Source organism: Meles meles, chromosome 17, assembly GCF_922984935.1.
Source record: "Meles meles chromosome 17, mMelMel3.1 paternal haplotype, whole genome shotgun sequence".
NCBI classification, from domain to species: Eukaryota; Metazoa; Chordata; class Mammalia; order Carnivora; family Mustelidae; genus Meles; species Meles meles.
Window position 1 is genome coordinate 33493703 of NC_060082.1, and position 9322 is coordinate 33503024.

General features: G+C 48.6%; 1 protein-coding gene across 1 annotated transcript; it reads right to left on the reverse strand.

Moving 5' to 3' along the window:
- Window positions 1–1322: 1322 nt before the first annotated feature.
- Window positions 1323–6484, reverse strand: IL10 (interleukin 10). Its single transcript, XM_045981966.1, has 5 exons — window positions 5519–6484; window positions 4619–4678; window positions 4197–4349; window positions 3120–3185; window positions 1323–2095 (listed from the first exon to the last, which is right to left on the reverse strand). The coding sequence occupies exons 1-5, from the start codon at window positions 5804–5806 to the stop codon at window positions 2003–2005; spliced, it is 660 nt and encodes a 219-aa protein (XP_045837922.1). The 5' UTR covers window positions 5807–6484; the 3' UTR covers window positions 1323–2002.
- Window positions 6485–9322: the final 2838 nt, after the last annotated feature.

A 9322-nucleotide genomic window follows, 5' to 3' on the forward strand; every position in this document is an offset into this window, starting at 1 on the left:
TAACTGCCTAAACCTCACGGCTTCTCCAGTTCAAGTGTAGACAGACAGCCCTGGTGTAGAGAGCCTCTCTCCTCTCTCTTGGTTTTCAGCTAGCCTCCATTCTTAACCTTAACCTTTCATCTCAGAATTTCAACTTTGATGCTTCCCACTTCCTTCCTATGGTTACTTTAACTGAAGTGAGTCAGGTCTTACTGAAAAACTGACCACAGCCAGTTAGCCCCTATCCTCCCCCAGAGCAGGGCTGCCTGGCCAGACTGTGAGGGTGATCAGTGTTTACTCAGACCATTGTTTCCCTCTCTCTTCTCCAAGTCACAGGGCTTTGAGTAGGGCTTCCCCCGCCACCATGCCCCTCCCAAAAGATAGCAGTCAGAAGCCAATCTCACATTCGTCGGTGGCTGGAGGAGGGAACAGAAGGGATGGCAGCGCCTAGAATCCTTGGGTAGTCTATCAAGTGGGCTGATCTGCTTATATTCTACTCTTTTGGGTGGGCCTCTAATCTCAACTCAAGGAGGACTCGGTAGGTTTTGCAGACCAGTAACAACCAAATGTCTGTGTGGGGGCCATCTCTCTTAGTGCCGGGAGCCACGTTAGCTCTTTATCTGAATTTTCACGACAACCCAGATAGATTAGTGTTCATCTAGACCTTTGGGGCTTGAAGAAAAAAAAGAAGCGATACAGAACAAAACAAGCAAACAAAAACATCCCCCCCAACAAGAAAACAAAGACAAAAAAAAAAAAACAAAAACAACAAACACTTAAAAAGTCATCTGCCTATCTTTCTAATTTTGGTATCTATAGAATCTTGTCCTTAGTCTTGAAAATCAGCATTCTCTTTAAGAGCTTAAGGATATTTTCTTAAAGGACAGAGTTTATAGGAAGATCATGGCAGTGTTTGCTATTGGCTTTTGAAGGGAAAATAGTTTTTTCTACTGATCAGATTTGGAACTTACTTCTTCTTTGGGAGAAGGTAGCTGGCTTGTTTTCTCTGGAATGCAGAATTCACTTATCTACTCCCTCCTATCTTGAAAATATTGAGGGAATTACTTTATTTTATTTTTTTATTAAAGATTTTATTTATTTGTCAGAGAGAGAGAGAGAACATGAGCAGGGGGAGGGGCAGAGGAAGAAGCAGGTTCTGTACTGAGCAAAGAGCCCGATGTGGGACTTGATCCCCGGACCCTGGGATCATGACCTGAGCTGAAGGCAGACACTTAACTGACTGAGCCACCCAGGCATCCCTGAGGGAGTAATTTTCAGTCAAACAGAAGTCAACTGACACCATAATATGATTTTAATGATTCTTTATTTATTAAAAATTAAAATCTGCTATGAAAACAGACAAACAATGTAACATTCCAGAGGAATTGAATTGCTTCTAGTTAAAACTGAGTTCTATTAGAACCAACTTCCGGTTGTTATAAATAACAAGCAGGCCACAGCTTTCAAGAATGAAGTGGTTGGGGAATGAGGTCAAGGGAATTCCTCTGGGCCACTGGAATATTAATTATCAAAGGGGCTCCCTAGTTTCTCTTCCTAAGAGGGTAAGAGTCTTTATAACACTCTAGGAGCCCCAGGCCCAGGGACAAGAGAAATTATAGGGAGGTCAGGGAAATAGCTAACAGCTATCCCATATGGTCAGCTTGAAATGGAAGCTTCAGTAGTCTCCCCAAGAAATAGTTTTTTTCCTTATATAACTTATAGTTTCTCTTAAAATACTCAGATACCATAGGGTATCAACCCTATGAAAACAGCTTACACACAGGTAAAAAAAAAAATAAATATTGAAAAAGATTACAATATTGGGCTTCTTTCTAAATAGTTCACAGAGAAGCTCAGTAAATAAATATAATGGGAGTTGAGGTATCAGAGGTAATAAATATTTTAAGAGAGAGGTATGACAGGGTTCTCCAAGGAGTTGTTCAGCTCTCCTACATCCCGGATGGGATTTTCAGATCTCCAACTTATGTCCTAGAATTGAGAAGTGTCCTCATCCTGGATGTTTTCAGATCTTCATCCTCATTGTCGTGTAGGTTTCTATGTAGTTGATGAAGATGTCAAACTCACTCATGGCTTTGTAGACACCTCGCTCTTGGAGCTGTGTAGGAAGATAAGAAATGTTTAGTGAAAGCCCCATCGGTGTGAGTAAATGGGTCCCTGGCTTGGATGGGTATGACTCTGGGGCCCAGGTGCCACACTTGCTCTCTTGGGTCGGGAGGTGACGGACAGACCCTAGGACGCCGAGGGTATGCCCTGGGCCTTGGGAAAGGCTACACATGGGTCTAAAGCCTGGCTGGCAAGTAACAAGAGGAAGAGTCTACAAAATGATGCCTTAACAATTTTAAAAATCATGCACTCACATGAATCTGAATCAGAATCTGGAGAGAAGACATTAGAGGAACTGCTTCGAAAGCAAGTTGGTAAGAGGAGAAAGGGGACCCCTTTTATGTTTATGTCCCCCCACCAATGGATTGAATAGGCCCTGCCCTGCTCCTGTGGCCTACGGTCAGGGGGCTTATGTCCCCTGAGACTGGAACCCTCCCACAAAGAGGATAGAGACCGCATGGCTTCTGGGAAGTGGGGTTGAGGAGTTCACGGACAGCTCAAGTGCGAAACCCCATGTGATCTGAGAGTTGACATTCTGAGGCACCTTGGCAGGTGTGAACGGCAGCTGGAAAGGGAGTATGGACTGACTCGAGATTAACGAGAATTTCCTACTCAGAGCTTTGGGGAGTTCCGGCTGAACCCCTGGGTGTGTTTGTGTGTGCACATTCACGTGTTGGCTTCCTGCACGTGTGGCTTTAGTCTAGATTCCCAACAAGCTACTTTCTGTTTCCTTTGTCACTCTCCCCAGCATCTAGCTCACTGTGTTCGCAGGCCGGCTGACTGGCTCAACCCACAGGCCTGCAAAGGCGGGGAACAGTCATTTAGAAACCCCCAAAGACACTTCACAGAAAACAAATATAATCAAGGCAGCAGCTCTTCACTGGCTGAGGAGGTCACACCATCTGTTGGGTTCCCACACCCTCTCCAAGAGAAGGACGGAGCCTGCTTAGCACCTGCCAGCTTGGGGAGCGGGTAGAGGTCACGGTCCCCAGCCCCTTCTGCCGCCGTCCACGTACCTTACTGAAGGCGCTTTTCACCTGCTCCACAGCCTTGCTCTTATTCTCACAGGGCAGAAATCGATGCTGTGGAGGGAAAGAGAAAGTGTTAATGCCACTGGCTCCAGCTCCTGTGTCCACAGCACTTGGGGGACGAGCCGGTAGCATGAAGAAGGGGCCAGGCTCATCTTGGATACCTAAGCCCCGTAGTTCCTTTGGGAGAACGGAGCTCCACCTCCCTCGGGCCCACCAGATGGAGGAGAAACAGCCCTGGGAAATAAAAAGTGCTTCTCCAGGAGCCACTCAGAGACATTTGCAAAGCTTGCATGAAAACCAGGAGCTGGAGCTTGGCGCTTCCTCTCTGGACGCCACAGTGCTGACACGTGCTGAGCCAGCCATTCTGTCCTTCCCTGTCCTGTCCCTCGTCTTCAGTTCCAGCCACAGGGACCATTTCTAAGTCCCCGAGGAGGAGAGACGCAGTCTCAGCCACGTACACGGAAACCTTTGCCTAGTCCCATCCTACAGATAGAGACCAACTGACTGACTCCCCCATCCTCACTGACAAAACAGAGGAAATGCATGGCGAGGGGCTCATTTCAGTTGGAGAACAGTTTTATCCTGGGGAATTATTTAGAGACACTAGCTTGGGGGCCAGTAGCTCCCTGGAGCCCTTCCCAAGTGCCTGGGGAAGTCCTGTCAATCTCTTGGGCCCCACGTCAGAGCTCTGCTTTCAAAAGGTAGAGGATAAGAGGTAAGTGGGGTTTCTTCTCCGAGGGACCCTATCTCCTGGCCTGTTTTGCTGGGCCCCGGGATCTAGGTCCAAAGGGAAGAGGGAGCCCAGACGGAAGCTCTGGGCCCCTTTCATAAAGAGAGAGGGGAGTAGTTAATAACCCACAAATGACTCACAAATAACAGGAAAGCTGTTTGCAAACATGTAAATGCCAGCAGCCTCCCCCACTCTTTGCTCAGAGAGAAATGAGCACGAGATGGAACTCAAGCGCCTTCCCGAGAGCGTTCCTGCAAGTCTGTCTGTCTGGGTGTGAGTGGGGTTTCAGGAAGGGTGCCCCAGAGCGCAGGGAAAGACCTGCCCTCACTCACACAGCGTCGCAGCCTCAGCCGCAGGGTCTTCAGCTTTTCCCCCAGCGAGTTCACGTGCTCCTTGACTTCTGGGTCGTGGTTCTCCGCCTGGGGCATCACCTCCTCCAAGTAAAACTGGATCATCTCCGACAGGGCTTGGCAACCCAGGTAACCCTAAGGGCAGGGGCAGGAGGGGCGGGAGGTGGTGACTGGGAGGAAGTGCTGCTGCCCTAGCTTGAGAGGACAGCTTTGTCCCTGAGGACCTTTCTTAATCAGCCACCTCCCCTCCTCCACCCCCGAGGACAGCCCTTTGGCTATGTGCTGAGTTAAGATCTTTCCACTTCTCCTTTTCAAAGCAAAGGAAGCAGACCCTGGTCCCAGCGGCCACCCTTCTCTGAGTCACGCTGCACCCTCTCCTCCCACACACCCCCTTGGGCTCTCACCTTAAAGTCCTCCAGCAAGGACCCAGTCAACAATATGCTGTCCAGCTTGTCCTTCATTTGCTGCAAGAAGAACAAAAGGAGAATGAACCTGATGTTTGAGGAAATGTCTTTCTGATGCCCTCTTATTTATAGAGCTTCTGACTTTTAATCAGAACAGCCTGGCCCCAAAACCGAAAGGAGATTTGCAAAACAGGACATTCAGTAGTGCTGGAACCCTCAGTTCAATCAGGTCCTTTTCCTCAGGATCAAGTGATTTAGAAAAAAATTCTGCAAGGCTTTGAAGCCATGGCAGAAGCTTGACCCGCTCCTGGTCTCCTTTTTGCAGACATGAATTGGGTTCGAAGCGTCCACCCATGCCCACCCACTCTTCAGGGGTCCTTGCTTTTCTTTCTCCCTGCTGCGGACCTCCAGCTGCAGTTCTGAAAGCTGTCTGGAATGGGAACCATCTCCTAAAGCAGGCTTCCCCCACCCCTGCATGGTGCCCCCCCCCCCCCCAAGCCAGCAGGCTTCAAGTTTCCAGAAGTCTGCTCAGCTGAGGCCACCACTTATGTTTTCCTGCCACAGGGGAAGGGAACACATCTTCATCTTCAGTCAGACCCTTTGGGATTTCTCCCAGCCTACTGAGCTCCGGTGGAGTCTTCATAAAAAGTTGCTAAGCATAGGAGCCCTAGTGCAGTGACCTATAAGGTGGCTTTTTCTGCACCTTTGCTGCGTGCCTGGGCTTAGGTGAACTCACTGAGCCTCTGGCTTGACCTGGGACTCTTAAAGAATTTTTGTTTGGGGAAATGGATGCTAGGGATGGAGGCGAACAAGAGGGAGGAAGGTTCTTAGAGCTCTAGCACCATGCCTAGTGGAGACAGTCTTGACAAGGAAGGAAGGACAGGAAGGCATCATACTCACAAAGAAAGTCTTCACCCTGCCAAAGGCTGCTCGGAGCTCTCGGAGCATGTGGGGCAGGCTGGCTGGGAAGCCGGTGCAGTTGTCCTCTGACAGGGCGCTCTGGTGGCGGCTGGCTCCTACCCCGGCCAGCAGGACCAGGCAACACAGTAGCGCCGGGCTGGGCATGGTGAAGCTCTGCCTTCTGAGAGCTGGTCTTGTGGTTTGGTGTTGCAAGAGCAAGCCCCTGGTGTGTAGACCTTCACCTACTGGTCCCCCTTTTATATTGTGGGTGCGGTGAGGCCTCCCCATTCATAAAAAGCCACAGAGTCACAGATTTCCTGGCAAACGTTTTCTTCTGATTAAAGCCCCTCCCTTCCCTAGACCTCTCCAACTTTGCATTCGTTGAACTTCTAAAAGTTGTTAATTTTTTGCATTGTAAGCAAAAGGGATTGTTGAACAATGAACTTTTGCATTACAGCTATTTTAGGATGAGCTACCTCTCTCTCTGTTTTAAAATAACTTTCCAGGTTTTCTTAATTAAAAAAAAAAGTTGGTTCCCTGGGTGAACAGCTGTTCTGTGCACAGGGGCCCACAGTTGTGGGTTCCATTCGCGTGTTCCTAGGTCACAGTGACGTGGACAAATTGGCCATTCCAGAGTGCACTGGAGTTGAGAAATAATCGGATTCCCTCCCCAATCTGGGTTGAACACCCAAGGCTTTCCCTTGTTGAATTGTGGAGAGCCTCAGTTTCCCCGAATGAGAACCCGGGGTGGGCTATTTAGCCCTCAGAGATCCCTCCGGCTCTTTCACCTTACGTTCCAAGATGTCCACGTGCAGAGGCCAGTTTCTCGCAGGACAAGCAAGGCCACAAGACGTGCTCCAGGCTCCTTCTCCAGCTGTGAGATCACTTCAACTCTCGCAGCCATGTCTTTACCTCCTCAGCTGTCCCAGTACTTGAGGGAAGTTAGCAAGAGTAATCCACACTTTTGATAGCTCGGCACCTGCCAGCCCCTGTGACTCTTATCAGCTCCATTTTATAGCGAGTAAACTTTACGTCACCTGCCCACAGTTCCTTGGGTGCTAAGTGAGAGAGTCAGACTTTGCACCCAGGCCTACCTGACACCAAGGTCATGCTCCTCACTCCACCTTCTCCACGCTGCCCCAAGTGTGTGGAACAATGAGGTTGGATTGAAGAGTCTTTGCGATTTTCTTTTGGTTGTGACCTTCCGCGGTCGGACACTTGTGCTTGAAAGATGAGGTATGAAGAAAATAGAAATAACCAGGAAATTAAGGCAGGATTCCACGAAGGCTGGACGGAAGGCTCCTTTCTTTTCTCTTACTTGCCCCTTCCTTCCTTCCGAAGAAGTCTTAGCCAATAGTCTTGGACTTGCACACGTGGACGTGTGTGTGTTTGAATGGGTGGGTCCGGGAGCCAGATGTGGTAGGAAGGTTGCTCTACCTCCAATAAGGAAAGGTACAGGGGGAGTGAAATCACCTCTTCAGATACCTGGAAAATCTCTGGGGGTCCCTTGATGTGCCTTGACCTTCTTCTACAGGGGCTTTTTCTACCTCCGCAGTGAAGACAGTAACTAGGAAAAGCAGTGACCTGGTCTCTGTCCTGGCTCTGTCAGTTGTTAAACCCAGGGAAAGTCACTTGACTTCCCTGTGTCTATAGTCTATCTGTCCCAAGAGGGCAATAGTCCTGCCCTCCTGCCTGCCAGGGGCCTTTGGGCTTCACTTGGGAGGGGCTTGAGGAAGTAACAAATGGACCCAGATATAGGATTATCTCTAGTGTTTCTGTTATTTCTTTGCTCTCCTCCATCAGCACTGGGACACCCTAGATGGCCCTATGTCCTAAGCTTGCCCCATTGGAGAAGGCCACTGTGCCAGTGCAAATGGGGCAGACATACTGGGGGCCAGGCTGATTTGGAATGAGTCTGGGTGGGGGGCAAGAAATGACAGGGTACAGCCCCAACCTGTGGGTGTACCTTGTGGGTCAGGATCGAGGGGCTGTGGCCTCCCCTTCCAATACCTTGGGGAGTGTCATGCAAAAACCTAAGGATCATGAAGGAAGAAAAGAACCTTTTAGAAACAAGAGTGGAGCTAAGGCAGAAATATTTGCTATTGCTGATTTACCCTGGGCTTAGAAGGACTGGATTTTGCTGCCAGGAAGCAAAGAAAAGAGCTGAATAGTTGATGAGTGTGTTGATGAGTTTCCATACCTTCCTACCCTTCTCTTTCCCCCTTGTCTCTCGGGTTTCCTGGGCTGTGCTTGCCTATCTGAGTTGGGTGTTCTAGGTGCAGACTCCACATGAAAGAGTCAGGCCACAGGCATCAAATCCCAGGCAAGGTTCTGAGGTCCTTCTCCTTGGCTGAGCAGCACAGACCTCTCCTGTCTTTCTCTGCCATCATGCCCTGTACTTGCCTCCACTACCAAACCCACAATCTGACATTGTTGTCATCTATGTACACACCTTGCCTCCCCCAGTCAGCTGTGAGCCCCCTGAAGTAGGATGTTATTTTATTATCCTTTGTGTACCTGGTGCCAAGCACAGGGTCTGGTCCATGGAAGAAGGTGCCAGCTATCCAACTTTCTCTTTTCATGCTGGGATGGGCATAGCAGAGTATATGATGAGCGTGTACCAGGGCTGGAGGACCTAACCTGAAGGAGGCTGGTCTGGGCACAGGCAGGCACTCAGAAGGATAGGGAAGCAACCTAGGAAGGCAGACCAGCATCTTTCACACTTCCTTCTTATAATTTGAGATCTATGCATAAATGCACAAATACTCGTACACATATACACATATGCAAGGCTTTTCTTTCTTTAATCCATAAGCCATTAGGTAGGGTTAGGTATGGACTCTCACTTCTGTGTTTTGGAACATGTAGGCAATTACCTCAAGCCATTTGTTGAATAACTGATCTTTCCCCCACTGATTTGAAATCACTGTCCTCTCTCATTTCAAAATTTCAGAATCTAAAGGATCAAAGATAACCATAGCAAATTTTCTGATGCAATTCCTTAAGTAACAAATGGAGACACCAGTATCTTTCCTATCAACATATAGGATTGACATCAAGCTGATAGAAGAAAACAGGGATGACCATTTTGGGAAAAGTTAAGAGTGTCTGCTATTATATTGACAAAACAAGAGTAAGGAAAATAGGAATCGTTCTATTTCTCAAGCTCATTTGAAAAGTCATTACGATCCACTGGGAAAAGACTCAAACTCATAGTCACACCTGAGACATAAATGTCAATAGTCTGCACATTATAGGAAGTTTGAGTTTGGGTTTTTGTGCAAGGGAAGAGCCCTTATAAGGGAGGAAGTGAGAGAGTGGGTATCCACGGACAATCGAGTGTCAGTCTGGGTGCCATTTGGTTCTGCGGATTTCAAGAGGACTCAAATGCCACTGATCACTGTGAGCTCCATGAAGGCAAATGGCCTGAGTCCAATTTTCCCTCAAGTTCAGATGCATAGCAGGGTCTAAGAAATGATCATTAAATTCAACCTAAATGACTTATTCCAGTAAGGACTCTCTGGGGGAATCAGAGGAATGTTGTGGGAGAGGAAATACCTCCTCCTTTCCATCTCTGCTGCAGAATATCGCCAAATTTCTATATTCAGCTGCAAATAAAAAAACATCTGGGGGCACCTGGGTGGCTCAGTGGATTAAGCCGCTGCCTTCGGCTCAGGTCATGATCTCAGGGTCCTGGGATCGAGCCCCGCATCGGGCTCTCTGCTCTGCAGGGAGCCTGCTTCCTCCTCTCTCTCTGCCTGCCTCTCTGCCTACTTGTGATCTCTCTCTCTGTCAAATAAATAA